Here is a 16,635-nt window from a genome sequence, read left to right on the forward strand (position 1 = left end):
TACAAAATAAGACAGACATGCAAATGGCAACATTAGAATGTCCCTGCCAAATGAAATTACATGTCTGGCTTACTGAGAAAGATAGAGAAAGAGAGAGTGCGCGTGCGCGTGTACACACAGTAAATAATACCAACAAACAGAACAAAGACCCTTTGTTACTGTTCCATCTTTTATGCATTTCCCATCTGATGAGAAGCTAAAAGATCTTCCCAAAATGAATGCTCCAGCAGAAAGAACCAAGGTGCCTTTCCTCTAGAAAATACAATGGAGCCTGCAGCTGTGCTCATGCAAATTATAAACTAAGTTGTCTCTCTCATAATTCCATGATTTTAAATTATATGACCAATATTATGTCAATAAAAAAGATATTTTTTACACCAAGGGTAGGAGATATCATTAAAACATATGCTATAATTTATAGACTTAAATGTTTATTTGGCACAAGAATACTTTTCACAATTTCAAGGAACGGTTTTGTTAGAAACAAAGTACACCCTTGAAAATGGAAATAAACTGCTAAGCTTCTTTGGCTGGCAACCTCACTAGTGAGGCACCCTTGAGCAACTCCAGTTCTATGCAGATTTGTTCCATAAGGCCTAATGGCATCCCTAAGATCCATGAGAAATCCGGCCACGCTAACAGGGCACTTCTCCTACCTGAAGCTTCATTTTCTGGCAAGAAGCATCAGGGAGTCCTCAGTGCAGCTCTCCCCCAGCAGCATGTTCCTTGGTTCCGCCTGCAATGCACGGCAGCTGCTGCCCTACAGCAGCCAGCAGAAGCACATCGTGGCTGCTGCTGGACTTGTAAGGGCTTGCTAGAGCCCTTAGCATACCACTCCTGTGATCAAACTGGACTAACTACTTCCTCCAGCTGATTTCCTAGGAACTAGGTAGTGAATGAATAATTCATGACAAGTCCATTCCAGCAACCCAATTTCTGCTCTATGATCTACTCCCCACAGCAATTTACAACGTAAAGATTCTAAACCATACTTGGTGACATGCAAGGAATGAAAGTTCAGTTTTCTAGTCAACTAAAGTAAACATTAGTGGATTTGTTTGCTCTTCTTTCATGCTAACCTATCACCCAGACTTACTTGAGACTTTTTTTTAATGTAGAAAATGTCAATGATTAACCATAAATGTCTGACAGAAGAAAAAAATTTTTTTTCTCCATAGAACCTGTCCTACAAAGTGGGTTCTGGTTATAGGAAAAGCAGCTTGCCCTGAGATCAGCAGGTCAGTATTTACATTTAACAAAAGACCAGGTCCTGCAAAGCACAGAAAATCATCATGTGGTGGGGGAAGGGAGCTTTTAGTATCACTGCCAGGAAACAAATTGCTTCAAAGGGGAATTTTCCTGGTATCTCAGGCTATAAATAAATCTTTCATCTCATTGGTATTCTTCTAGGAAGAACATGAACATTCATTTTCACCATTTGTCAATGCTTACACATTTCCAAATGAGTGCTGTCTAAAGTGGTCAATTCTCTGCAACCAAAAACCTAATTCCAAGAGGAACTTGAACAAAAAACTGAAGGCCCATACTTCTTGCTCAGCTCCGCCTCCAGGAAGTCCAATACCACACCTATCATTTTCACTTGTTTCAATCTTTGTTTCTTTTTCTTCTGCACTCACTGAATATCTCAAGACTGTGCTCTGTCAGTAATTTTTCAGCCATGACTATTCCGTTCCTAGCTGCTTCTGATTTGTTTATTCTGCAAATTGGTTCTCTGTGAGTCTCCTTGGCCCCATATTTTCCCCTTTCCGCCTCATTCTGTTATTTTATTATTTTATTATTATCATCATTTCTGAGCCAATGTTCTATGAAACTCAGTTTCTTAATAGCTCGTGCAGGACTCTTCTGTTTTGAAGGGAAATTATTATTTCTTCCAGAACAGACTGCATCTTTTTTCTGCAGGCACTGTGCCTTCCTCTCCACCTTGCTGTGAGTGCACAGGCCTGGCCGTGTCTTCTCAGTGGCTCAGGATATTCTGCGGAGCACTTCTGTCAGTGTTACAGTGTAGTCTAGGGGAAACTTTCCCCTCCCAGCCACATCCTCAGCTGGTGCTGCATTCTAGCAGCTTTGTGCAGGTGTGTTGGGGGAAGGGAGGTTCAGGAGTGTGATAAAAGGAAAAGGGATCCAGCTCAACAGGGGCTAGGGTTACAAGCAGCCTCTTCTCCCAGGGATATATTCTGCTCCTCCCTAACATTCTGTAATTCCCTCAAACCTTGTGATATTTCATTTCCATCAGAAAGAGTCAGCCCAGGTTGTTCCTTTGTAATCATTCCGTTTCCTTCAAATCCTGACTATCCAATGCACACCCCTACCTAGTCCATGAAAGAGATAAGGTAGCCCTGTCACCCCGGGTTCACTATGTGCTGCTTCTTCCACTTACTGTTCACCAGAGACTCCCTTTATCAAGGTTGCCTTCTGTCAGGTGTTCTGCTAACTTCCAGTTTACTGATGAAGATAATCAGCTCCAGGGTTTACTGTCATTCTGCCTTTCTTCTCTACTTCTTTCCCAGCTGGGATGCACCAAAATAACGATCTCTAGTATGCTTTCCTTTGTCACGTGAGAGAAACATTCAGGGAAGGGTTTCCAGTCACCTGGAATTCCCAGTGCTCCTACAGCACAGCACTGCCTGTATTCACCCACTCTTCTGCCACACCCATTAAGGATTTTGCAGTATTTGCTCACTATCCTTTTCTCTCACAGAGCCTCTGCATAGTGACAGGTGAAGAACGACTCTGAGCCAAACCCTCTGAATTCTTGGAAACTTTCATTTCTCTTACTGACCATCAGCTGTGTCCTTTGAATTTGCTGTTGGTATATTTCTGCTAACTTTTATCCATTTGCTGTTCATATCTTCAAGTCTAAAAGGATGGATATTTTGAAATTTGGCTTCACTCTGCCATCTTAAAAGAGAAATCACACTACTCAGAAAAAAAGAAAGACATCTCATATGGCCACATAAAAAATAGTTCTAACTCAAAAACCTTATGGCATAACAGACATCAAAAGAGTAGCATTAAAACAAAATGACTAGGGGGAATATTGCTGGTTGCTTCCCCTTCTTCCTCCTCAACAGAGCCCCAATTCTCTTCATTATTCCTCTCTCCCCAGAGTTACCATGCATCTCAGGATGCTCACCTCACCCTTTTTTCCTGGAGTAGGTCGACTGGCAAGAGCCCACTTCTGGCTCATGAGGTGAGATCTGCTGGAGGCATCTGGGAAATTACCTTCTCACCCGTAGAGAGAGCAACAAGCTTCTCTTCTTCTCTTCCTCCCATGCACAAGGTCATGCACAGGCAGGAATGCTGACAACTATCTACAACCTCAGTGGAAATCTGCCTTGAGATGAAGTAAACCCCATGAATGGTAGAGGAGACAGACAGAAAGAACCCAGGTCTTTGAACAGGCCTCTGATATGCTGGATCAACCACCTCTGAAGCCCATCCTGCCCTTTTACACAGACCTCCTTTTATATGAGCTGGTAAAGCTTACCATTGTTTAATCCAGGTTGGGTTGGTTGTTCTGTTACTTGCAGCTGAAAGCATCCTAACTGATGGCATTTGGACTATCTAGTTACAGTATTAAATGCTTTTATGTTAGCATGTGTGTTTTTAAAGTCAACATAGAATTTCAGAGCCTGTGCCAAGTGCCCACAATGGAGACAAGACAGGCTCTTCAATAAGCGGTGCTGGGAAAACTGGACAGCTACATGTAGAAGAATGAAATTAGAACATTCCCTAACACCATACACAAAAATAAACTCAAAATGGATTAGAGACCTAAATGTAAGACCGGACACTATAGAACTCTTAGAGGAAAACACAGGAAGAACACTCTTTGACATAAATCACAGCAAGATCTTCTTTGATCCACCTCCTAGAGTAATGGAAATAAAAACAAAAATAAACAAATGGGACCTAATGAAACTTCAAAGCTTTTGCAAAGCAAAGGAAACTACAAACAAGACGAAAAGACAACCCTCAGAATGGGAGAAAATATTTGCAAACGAATCAACGGACAAAGGATTAATCTCCAAAATATATAAACAGCTCAGGCAGCTCAATATCAAAAAAACAAACAACCCAATCAAAAAATGGGCAAAGACCTAAGTAGACATTCCTCCAAAGAGGACATACAGATGGCAAAGAAGCACATGAAAAGTTGCTCAACATCACTGATTATTAGAGAAATGCAAATCAAAACTACAATGAGGCATCACCTCACACCAGTTAGAATGGGCATCATCAGAAAATCTACAAACAACAAATGCTGGAGAAAAGGGAACCCTCTTGCACTGTTGGTGGGAATGTAAATTGATACAGCCACTATGGAGAACAGTATGGAGGTTCCTTAAAAAACTAAAAATAGAGTTACCATACGACCCAGCAATCCCACTACTGGGCATATACCCAGAGAAAACCATAATTCAAAAAGACACATGCCCCGCAATGTTCACTGCTGCGCTATTTACAATAGCCAGGTCATGGAAGCAACCTAAATGCCCATCGACAGACGAATGGGTAAAGAAGATGTGGTTCATATATGCAATGGAATATTACTCAGCCATAAAAAGGAATGAAATTGGGTCATTTGTAGATACATGGATGAATCCAGAGACTGTCATACAGAGTGAAGTAAGTCAGAAAGAGAAAAACAAATATCGTATATTAACGCATATATGTGGAACCTAGAAAAATGGTACAGATGAACCGGTTTGCAGGGCAGAAATAGAGACACAGATGTACAGAACAAACGTATGGACACCAAGGGGGAAAGCAGTGGGGGATGGGGGGGTGGTGTGATGAACTGGGAGATTGGGATTGACATGTATACACTGATGTGTATAAAATGGATGACTAATAAGAACCTGCTGTATAAAAAAAAAAAGAAAGAAACCTTCTGTGACCCAAGATTCTAAAGACATTGCCTATATTTTCTTCAAGCAGTTTAAAAGATTTGGTTTTTTACACTTGGAGCTTTCTTTAATCTATTTGAAACTTGCTTTTGTGTTTTGTGTGAAGTAGGGATCTTAATTTTCTGCATGGAAAGTGAGTTGTTCCAACCTTATTTATTAACTCATCCATCCTTTCACCCCTGATTTAAATATCACTTCTGTTATAGATAAATATCTTTTAAAGGCCAAAAAAATGTATCTTGATTACTGTAAGCCTCATTGTTTGCCCTGAGGTGTCTATGGGACTATCGGACTTTAGGAACAAATTAAAAGGAGGGCAAACTGTTTCTCACAATGAACAAGGCACACCAGGGACACCAATTTTCCCTAGAGTATCAGTCAGTTGGCAGCAGAATTATGAATCCTTAGCATTTAACCAGGTTATCAAAACTCCTTCTTATGTATCGTACACATGTTCAATTCTACCCTGTGTTTTAGAGCCTTCTTGTACTCCCTACTCCAAGAATGATAATATGTATGTAGTCATCGGTATCCATGGGGGGCGGGGGTGGTTCCAGGACCCCCACAGATACCAAAATCCACAGATGCTCAAGTTCCTTATATAAAATGCGTTAGCATATAGTCTACGCACATCTTCCCATATACCTTAAATCATCTCTAGATTACTTATAATACCCAGTACAATGTAAGTGCTATGTAAATAGTTGCAACAAATTCAAGTTCTGCTTTGGGGAACCTTCCAGAATTTTTTTCTCGAATATTTTTGATCCGAAGCTGCTTGAATTAGCAGATGTGGAACCTACGGATACGGAGGACGGAGTGTATACTGTAAAAAGAGAACTTCTGGAAGAAGGGCCTGTAACTGTTGTAAGAAACTAACACTTTACAAGGGAAGATTTTGGAACATAGTGTCGTTCACATTTTCCTGTATTTTCCATGTTCTCCATAGTAGGCTAAGGCCTGGATGAACACATTTTAAATATATAAAACAGGCAAGGGTTTTCAACATTTTCTCCATGACAAACAATCAAAGAAGCACAAGGAGTTGTCAGGTAATACATTAATTCTATGTGATAAACTAATTCTTCAATTTTAAGATAATCATCACCTTGGGCATCAGTCTACTGTTTCTCATATATTTTAAACTATAACGTAAAATTTTTGAGTTATCATTTTGTTTGTTCTTATTGTCTCTCAACTACTGTCATCTCTTCCTTGACTCATATCCTCTTTTCAAGTACCTCTCTGCCCTGAGTTTAAAATTCCCACTGACAGAACCACCCTTGAAGACCTTAAAACCTACATGTGTACAGGTAAAGGTATTTCTCCAAAGAGTAGCCTCCCTGGCATTTAATACAACAGTGATGGACTCACACATATTCCAAGTGTCTCATAAAGAATTCTGATTCCTTTTGGGTGTATGAGGTGGAAGCCTTGATTATGGAGGGCCAAGCTTTCTTAAGAATTCTGAAATAGGGCAAGGCAATGGTTGTCAAGTTAAGTCCTTCCAATTTCCATAAAAACTCTGCATCAAAGTTGGGACTGTCCCAGAGTACTTTTGATTCTATGATCACAGTGCCACACGAAATGCAGAAAAGAGAGACCCAAGTGAGACAGAATATAGAGTCTGCACTTGATGACGTGTCTACTTTCCCCACTACTGACATTTCAACCAAGACCTTCAAACTCTTAAGACAGCTGTAATGACATATCCCTAAAGCTGCAGGAGGAAAGTATCAATAACCCTGCCTGCAGCCAACACCCATTCATGGATGGGTGAATTCTCTGCCATTGCTCTGAAGACCCTTGACCTGATGAACTCCTGCTTCCCAGAATCTTGAAACTTGCTCCCTCAAATGTTGCCCTATACTCTGGATGAGATATCCAGTTTGCTCTGACCTTTACTGTAAGCTTATCTGGGCATTTCAGGAGGACTGGACTTCCTCAGCTACTAACAGGTTGCCTAAGGGAACACCCTGTGAGAACCTTTCCACATTATCTCATTAATAATGCCAGGCCTGGCCTGGCCTGCTGATCCCAGCTCAGCCGCAAACCATGCCCTCAGACACTGGCATAGTTTTCTACCTAGAGCCCTCTTCTTCCTTATATGCCACATTCAAGAGCATTCTTGAAGCTATCAGTATCATATCACTGCTCTAGACGACAATGCTTCTAGTTAAAACGACTTAGCTTTCAAACCACTGAACTTGTCAGAGACCTGGGGACTGTGCCAGTTTTATAACAGAAGCATTGAGAATTCCACAGCTGTGGAAGCGCTAACAGTTATACTGGCAGGAAGTTTACACAAGAAAATATTTACCAGATTTTTCCAACTACCATCTTATACTTTTTTGACCTGCACTGAAAATATTTGCATAAAAATTACAATTATCATTCACGAAAGATTGAGAATGTCTTCATTCAAACATGGATAGCACCATCCTATAAGCTACAAGGGAGTTCTGTTGATGAAGAAAATATCATCCCTACCAGTAAGGAATTGATAGTCTATTATGGGATATAAACAGGTAAACCAACCAGCAGGTAAAAACTACATGGTAGAATTTTTTAAATGCCACATCAGAGACAGAGATGCTAGCTTCTCTTTCTCTTTTTTACATATCCACCCACTAACACCCATCCATGGAGGAAGAGAATGGAGAATGGAGAGGATTATTGGACATATACATCAGAGAGAGAGTTTATAAATACCTTATGTGGACCTACTTAAATATAGGAAAAACACAGTTTCACAATAATAACATTTTTAAACATTTAAGCAATCCTTGAACACCTGACACAGTATACTGTATATTTAATCTAAATTATAGCAGATAAAGTTCCCTCGATGCTGGAAACATCAATGCTGAAGTAGTGCTGGCCAGGATAAAAAGTACGAATGAAGATATGTGTGGTTTGGGCAAAGCAAAGTCAGACTTAAGATTCAGAAAAGGACTAGGGTCTAAATTAGGTGTCAAGTAAGATTCAGGCCTGGGCCAATCACCAGGCTTCCAAGGGAACTCAATCATGTACTTTTGTTATGATCTAAAAACTTATGTAGGCTATGAATTCCATTCTACCACACAAGAGAGGATGTGGAGCAAATACCAAGGTGAAATTCCTAAAAACCTACTGTAATTACTACACTGCTAAAAACAAATCAGTCTGGCAGCAAGAATATAATTTCATTTTTTATTAACAGGTGGTAGAAAATATAAAGTATTTTATGAGGATTAAGTGTAACTGGAATAAATATTTCATAATACGATTCAATATTACCTGCTTTGTTGAATGACATACATTTTATTGGAAAGAGATCAAAAAAAATTTTATCCTCATATTTTACCTGGAATATCTTGAAAAACTGTATAGTCCAAGAAAATATTCCAGTCACACAGAAAACAACTGGCTTCACTAACAAGTTCTGCTTCAGCTGTCCAAATGTGCATTACTCTATGGCTAGTGACCCATCCTAGCAACTAAGAACTGAGAATAGCTAAAAACTCAGCTTATTGTTAAATAAGTTACATTTTCTTTTAAAGCCATTTTTGTCACTTGAAGCTTACTTTGCTTTGCTCTCAAAGGTTTCTCCCTTAAAAGCTCTTCACTGCAGAACGGCATTTTGGGGGATGGAAGAGGTGAAGTCACTTTCATCAATCTATATCTATGGTGTATCTGAGTTCATAACATGTAATCATAGGCCAACATACCCTACTTCTGAAGCATCAGAAATACAGTTTGTATAAGACAAGAAAAGATAAACTAACCAGGCAGGTATACAGTAATTTGATTATTTATTAAAAGGAGAATTCCCAAAACCAGTAATTCCAATTGTCCCTTTGATGGCCTGAGATTTTTATTTCCTAGGACAATGCTACAGAGTAAAATTAAGGGGTATGTCTTTCTTCTTCCGAGTAGAAGAAGAGATGCAGGTGGAAAACTCATAGGAGTAGTTTTAGGCTCAAGTATATGTAGAAAGAGAGGATCTGAAAACAAATCCCCTTCAGCCCACCCATGCTTGTGTGCCCTTTGGGAAGTCTGCACAGGCCTCCCAGCCTTGGACACACCAGTTTGAAGACTCTTCTTTTAATATATCACAGAAGAAAGGTCAACAAGAGACAGAGTGAGCCACACATCTGAGAACACCTAAAGTACAGATATTTGACAGCATGAAAACCTAAACAAAGGAAGTAAATCTCCTAAAATACAACACAGAGAAAACCTAATCTAGTCACAGGTTCCATTTTGAATATTCTGCTAATGTGATGGATGAGAAACATCAATGATCAGCAATAACCACAATTTAAAAAGAGAACACTTTATTTCAACAACTGGGCATAAATATCAACCAATGACTGCATACTCCTAAAGTATCATAAAAAGTTTGGAATCAGATTTTAAAATAGCTGAATACCTATGAAGCATCTCATTAAATAATTCATCCACTGGCCTTTTAATTGTCTATCACTGTTTACTATTTATCATTGTTTACTGCAACCCTGGCTTTATCTCATTGTTTACTGCAACCCTGCCTTTATCTCATGTTAGAAAATGGCATATTCTTTTATTTCCCAAAATTTTTATTTTGAAAATTTAAAAATCTACAGAAAATTTGTAAGAACAGTATAATGAATACCCTATATCCTTCAACAAGATGCATCAACTGTTATAAAATTTGCCACATTTGCTTTCTTCCTCTCTTTCTCTGATACACACACACACACATTTTTTTTTCTTTTCCTTGTTATTTTTCTTTTTCTGGCTGAACCACCTGAAAGTAAGTTGCAGACATTACACGTTATCCCTACATATTTCTGAATGCATGTTCTAAGAACAAGAACATTCTCCTATATAGCCACAGTGTCATTTTCACATCTAAGAAAATTAGCCATAATTCTACAATTATCATTTAATATATAGACAATATTCGGATTTCCCAGTTGTCTCAAAAAAGACAGTTTATAGCTGCCTATTTTTCCTAGCAGGTTCCATCAAGGTTTACATATTATATTTGGTTGTTATGCCTCTTTAGTTTCTTTAAAACTAAAGTAGTCCCCCCACAATTTTTCTGTTTTTCATAATAAATAATTTTTTAAAGTAAGGGGCTCGAAGTTCAAATTTTCTTCAAAAAACTCTCAGTATTACCTTGAACTTAATGGAATAATTTTTTCAAAGGCAGTTTCAAAGTTCACTTGATAAAAGATTCTAGTCTCTTTACCCGTGAGTTAGATTTAGGATGACAACTGCCATCAGTGGGTTGGTATGGGAGGGCCACTGAGACCCAGAAAAGAGAATGGTGACGCTCACTGAGTGGCCACAAGAACCCTGCTGGTAAGCAGAGGCTCACACAGTTAATTTGAAGAGAAATTTGATATTTCTCTTCAAATATCCTTTGCTCTCAGGGAACAGATACTGATGAACCTTAGGGAACAGTATGAATAACCTGAGCGTGTCTTTCACAATTTGGATGGTGACTCTGCTTATAAATGCTAATTACACAGCTAGTAATATACAAGCATTATACTTCATCAGCCTAAGCCTAATTCAAAAACCAAAGCCCTGAGGCAAAAGATATTATTAGGACTTTCTTGTAACTGCAACCACTACTAGTTATTCACATATAACCTGATGCTGTGAATCTAAAAGTAGTCTCGGGCTTCCCTGGTGGCGCAGTGGTTGAGAGTCTGCCTGCCAATGCAGGAGACACAGGTTCGAGCCCTGGTCTGGGAAGATCCCACATGCTGCAGAGCAACAAAGCCCGTGAGCCACAACTACTGAGCCTGCGCATCTGGAGCCTGTGCTCCGCAACAAGAGAGGCCACAACAGTGAGAGGCCCGCGCACTGCGATGAAGAGTGGCCCCTGCTCACCACAACTAGAGAAAGCCCGCGCACAGAAATGAAGACCCAACACAGCCAAAATTAAATAAATTAATTAATTTTAAAAAAAAATCAGATTTATATTAAAAAATAAATTAATTAAAAAATAAATAAAAGTAGTCTCCTGATGTTTATTTATTTTTAATTAATTTTTATTGGAGTATAGTTGCTTTACAATGTTGTGTTAGTTTCTACTGTACAGCAAAATGAATCAGCTATACATATGCATATATCCCCTCCTTTTTGGATTTCCTTCCCATTTAGGTCACCACAGTGTACTAAGTAGAATTCCCCATGCAATACAGTATGCTCTCATTAGTTATCTATTTTATACATACTATCAATAGTGTATGTGTGTCAACCCGAGTCTCCCAATTCCTCTCACCACCATTCCCCACGACCCCAGACCCCCGACCCCGTCTCGTGATGTTTAAAAAAGACAGGCTTCTGAAATGTGGTAAATTGAGTTCATAAGCAAACACAAAAAATGCACAAACACAGAACAAGGACAAGTGAATGAAAAACTTTTTCGCCTATGCAAAAGTGACATGGAAGAAAGATATAACATATTCTGAAATACAGCAAGCACCAAAGGTACCTATCAGCACAAGGTGTCTGTGAGACAGTGACTCGACATGGTGGCTCTGCTTCCATGGTGTCCTATCACACACCCTTACTTCTCCTCAGGCTATTCATTCCAACTGAAAATTTTACCTATTCCTAGGGCATCCTTTACTGTGTATATGTCACCAACTCTAAAATTTCTATCTCTAGCTTCAATAGATTTTCCTACAGAGATTCAAACACAACTGAATTCTGGATATTTGCAGCTGGACCCCCCACAAGTACCTCATACTTGCACATCTGCCACCAAACTCACCATCTTTCCCCTAAACTGCCATCTCACCTCTGTCAAAGTGAATGATGTCAACCTTTAGTCTAGGCCAGACCTCACCTAGCCGACCACCACAATCCCTCAGCCACCAGCACTGTCGTTGTTCCTACCTTCTGCTCATCTTGCTTGCAATCTGCTCACTTCTCTCGTCCCCAGCACCACCTCCTTAGTTCAGACCATCATCACCCAGCCTATTCCAATAGCTTTCTAAATCCCCTCACCAAACTGCACAGTCACCTAACTAAAACAGCTTCAACTGTGTAACTCCAGCTCTACACCTGCACTGACATCTCAGCGCTCTTAGCACCAATGTGGCCGCTCCGGACTCACCTCGCTGCCAGCGGCACATTTCAAGTTCCACCAGCATAGTGAGTTTTTCTCAGTACCTCAAACATGCCATGTGTTCTTCTCTTCCCTAGGAGTTTTGGCCTTGTACCTTTCTCTCTGCCCTGAACACTGTTCACCTCTATCTCCATCTAACTCTTACTTCTTAAGGACTCACCTTTGACATCTCTTCTTCCAGAAAACCTTCCCTGCCACCACGAGACTGAATCAGGGGCACTTCTCTGGACTATGGCACTTAGCACACTGAACTGTGTACTGTCGTCTTCTCCTCCAGCAGTGCCCAGAGCAGGCAGAGACAGGCTGAAGCACGGAGACCAGTATGTCGGCTGCTGCACCAGTAGAAATGGTGAGGTCCTGGACTACAGCTGCGGCATGGGGACTTACAGAAGCACACGGTTTGGAAGAGATTTAGGCAGCACACAGAGTGTCTCTGTGTTAATGCCACATTTATGCTCAATGCGTGACATGGCACCCACCATGTAACGGGTGATTAATACACACTTGTTTGAAGAATGAATAAATTAATGAAGACACAAGATTTAGACATAGGAAGCAAACAGAAGAACACCTGAAATCGGCTCAGTATAGACTTATTAAGTGCTTCAAGAATGTAGACACAAAGGGAGTGGAGCTGGGTGAGGTTCATTAAGAGGGACATGTGGCTTGAAAAGATAGTGGCTGGCTGAGTGGCATGCGAAAAACAAGTGAGGTAAGAGCATGGATGTGGAGGCTGGTCTGAATACCAATTCCACCACAGGCCAACTCCCAACGAGGGAACCTTGGGCAACTCATCCCATTTTTCTGTGCCTCACCTATAAAAGGAGAGTGACAATGACAGTACCTACTTCATAGTGCTCATATGAGGATCAAATGAATTAATATTTGTAAAGCCCTGAGAAGAACAGTGCCTTGAACAGAATAAACATGATATAAGTATATGCTATGTTAAATTAAACAAATCCTTAGTGGTAGCTTCACCTATTTAGATGCTGTAAAAATGGCCATATGTGAAGGGAATAATTAATTAGTGGACAACTGCACACCTCCACTTATTAGAGGGTGATGTATCGAGCATATTTACTGCAAACTATGAAGAATTTTCACATCTAGAGTTTTAGGTAATATTTACTACAACAGAATTGTTTTTATACATAAGCACACAATTCATAGTACACTGGGGAAACTAAGGGAAAGAAACTTGAATTGTATGTTCACAGAGATAAATGAAAAATAAAAAACATAATGCAAACACAGGAAATTGTGGAAAAAGTGTATGAAATAAAAACATGTAGACATTAAACTCTCTCAATGGCAGATCTAGACTTGGCTGAGGAGAGCGTTAGTGAATAGAAACAGAACACTGAAGAAATCAACCCAGAGTGCAGTGCACAGAGGCAGACAGGACGCACGGCAGAAGACACAGTGACCTTTATTCCCAGAAAGAGAATGAAGAGAATGGGGGAGAGGCAATATGTGAGGAAATAATGGGTGGAAAATTTTCAAAAGTGAAGAAAGGCCTGGGTCCTCAGATTCAAAAACTGAAAAAGCACACCTAAGTCCCAAACAAAAATGAGATAAACAAAAGCAATATCTAGTCACATCATAGATCAAAAAAGTTCCCGTTACAATACACTGGGGAGGCTGCCATCAGAGCATTCACTGCATTCTGTGACACAGCTCTTTCCTGTCTCCCTGCTGGATTATAGGCTCCTTCAGGGCAGGATTCTTTCCAGTATGTAATACAGTGTTAATACCTGCTTGATGTATAAATGAGTGAAAGAATAAATGTGTGGAGTATATTTATTTTCGTGTGAAAGAATTTTTAAGGAGGAAACAGAATAACACAGAAAAAATATACAAATTCAAGTGTCCACGGGCAGGGCATTTCTGTTTGGGCCTGTTTCTCCATTTGTGTAAAATAAAGGAGTCAGCTCCATGATGTCAAATATAGAAGTCACTAACAACTATTATAGGATGCTATGGCTATATTATTTTTTGAAACCTCTGCATTTAAAAACCAATTTGGGTGGCTCTCTTATTTTCAAGAGGCTTACTGACAGGAAATCTGAAAAATTATCTGCCTCCCAGTTATTTAACTCACAGGACAGCTGTAAGAGAAGAGTGGCAACAAACCATAATCACTGAGTTCTGCAGTGGTACCAAGACAAACATATTCATGTGCCATTTTCACTCGATTTATACACAACACACTGAAGCCAACTGCCAGCGCTTCACTCCGTATATCGAAACTAGACTCCTCGTTTGACTTACATGATGTGGACTCTTACCTAGCAAACTCTCCCCAAACCAACATCACAGAGGTCAGCTACAGTCAATATGCACATCCTTCCATTTTCATACCCTAAATAAGTAAACAGCAAATCGTTACCAGTCCAAGACTTATGTGAGAATTGGCTGGGAAAGGTAAGCTGCTAATATATAAAATAGCCAGAACCAATACTGCTGGCTTTTGACTAAGAATATTTAAAATGGCAGGACCTCAAAGGTGTATATAATTTTATCTACATTTAAGCTTTAAAATCTATGTGTGCACAAGAAAATGTAACAGTTCAACCTGACCAACTTGTATTTAATGTTTGATAAGAGCACACTCTTTTTTTTTATCATTAGAAAAACATCTAATCTTATTTCTTCATTCTCAAAGAAAACAAGCCTTACCAGGTAGAAAACAACCATTTAGAAAAGAATTACTCACATTTGGTTCTTAAACTACAAGCACACTGTAACTTCCTATGTGTACTTGAGCAAACTAGAGTAGCTCCCAGCACGTTACAGTGACAGATTTGATTACTGGACAGGGAAAATATACTTGGAAGCAGGTTTGAAAAAACCACTTCAGGGGTCAAGAAAAGGTAAACAGATGACAAAAGAAATCCTGATTTCTAGGTATGAGATTAATCTCATGAGGCTTTTGCAGGTAAAGCACACAGATGATTCAAGAAGCCATACAAATGATCTCATGGAGGGTGATGCCCAATCAAAGGCAATAATTTGGGACAGGTATATTTTAAAGATGTATATTCATCTCTTCATTTAAGCATACTTCCAGGAAGAAACTAGGCATGGTCTAAAAGAGAACAACCAGAATGTTGAGAGACTGAACTTTGTAATACATGAAACAATGGATTTTTATGCCGCAGAATGTAAGACTGCCAGTTACTAGAAGAAAAAAAGTAGGGCTGTCAAAAAGAGAAAGCTACAGAGAGTTAGTTCTTATACTGGATCTCAAATCTCTGGTAACCCCAAAAAGTACAGACTGCCTTTGGAAGTGGTGGGTCAATACCATGAGAGATGCCCTAAAGGGGCCAAGAACAGGCGAGCCATGATGACCCAGAGAAGTTCAAGCATTAAAATGGGGGTTAGGCTAGATGGCGCTGGAGATTCCAAGTTGTTAAAACACAGATTGTTTCCTCCAAGTTCCTTATATTAGGTTTGTATGATTTAAAGGGGGATAATTTATCTAGTAGAGAAAAGAGAATTATTATTAAGAGGTAAAAGTATGGTGAGTGTGCCTCAAAATACTGTTATCACTTGAACAATTGTGAAGCCATCTTTTAGATGTCAGGTAAAGATGAGTACAGTATTGGTTGCCAACATTCATATCTTTTCATAGCAAATATAATAGTGTGTTCAGATGATCATCATCCTGATGCTATACGGTAAAATCCCTTGTTGACCTCAGAAGCAAGATGGTGAGCCCAACAGGGCCAGAAACAGAACTGTTTATAAATACATGAAAGAAAATACCACTTTCATTTCCTACAGAGTGTACTGTTTAAATGTAAGCTAATCACTGAATTACCTTTTTGTTTTTTATCCTCTTCGAGAGATACTGTGATGTGGACCAAATATTTCAGTTTCCACACCAATTTCATTTTAAAGGGGTATAGGGCAGAAAGTTTAAAAATGTATTTCCTGGACAACCTTGCAGTTTGGGTTCCAGACATAATTAGGAATTATGCGCTAACCCAATTAATCCATAATTAGGTTGTACTCACACTCAAGGCCTTGATTTGGAGTTGGGACATAGGGAGAAAAGCAGAAGACAGAGCATCCACTTCGCTTGCTGAGATCACGGCACAAACGATGCGGTTCTAGAGCTAGCAGCCTCTTCCTAATTCAGCAAAGTCTGTAGCAGCAGTGGTAGCTTTCAAACCATGGTAAAGACAGTGACTTTTTTTTCACCAGAAGTATCAACAGCAACTTTCTGATGTGTCAGCTCCTGATCTCAACAGAGTAGTCCAGGAGTGCTGGGACTTGGCTGTTCCTGGAAACCTAGTGAAGGCCTACTCCTCCAGCCCTTCAAATACTTTGTAGGCATCTACTTCCCTGTATTAAACCTCTCTCCTTAAACTAATTAAAAATCATGCCGTTGCTTACAGTGGGCCTGGAGCCCTGTTAATAACAGGGTAAAATGGACACTCTTCTGAGATGCAAAGTAATTTACAAATACTATCAAATGAAATGTGCATTTCTAAACACCTATTTGATGGCCAGATACAAAACTGTCTTTTAGACTTTTAAAAATACATGTTAATAATCCTATATAGTGCACAGAAGCACATT

The 16,635-nt window shown here is 39.6% G+C and overlaps 1 protein-coding gene across 11 annotated transcripts in view; it reads right to left on the reverse strand.

Annotated features, from left to right (window-relative positions):
- Window positions 1-16,635, reverse strand: part of MARCHF8 (membrane associated ring-CH-type finger 8) — a 118,476-nt gene that overhangs the window by 37,100 nt on the left and 64,741 nt on the right. For 2 of the 11 annotated variants that reach the window (XM_067710200.1, XM_067710199.1), the window contains exon 1: window positions 657-843. The exons of the other annotated variants lie outside the window; for them this stretch is intronic. In XM_067710200.1, the coding sequence (XP_067566301.1) occupies window positions 657-668 (12 nt within the window). In that variant the 5' untranslated portion in view covers window positions 669-843. Of the gene's footprint in view, window positions 1-656; window positions 844-16,635 lie in introns of those variants that run through there. 11 annotated transcript variants of the gene reach the window in all.

The sequence above is a fragment of the Pseudorca crassidens genome, chromosome 16 (genome assembly GCF_039906515.1).
Source record: "Pseudorca crassidens isolate mPseCra1 chromosome 16, mPseCra1.hap1, whole genome shotgun sequence".
Taxonomy (NCBI): domain Eukaryota; kingdom Metazoa; phylum Chordata; class Mammalia; order Artiodactyla; family Delphinidae; genus Pseudorca; species Pseudorca crassidens.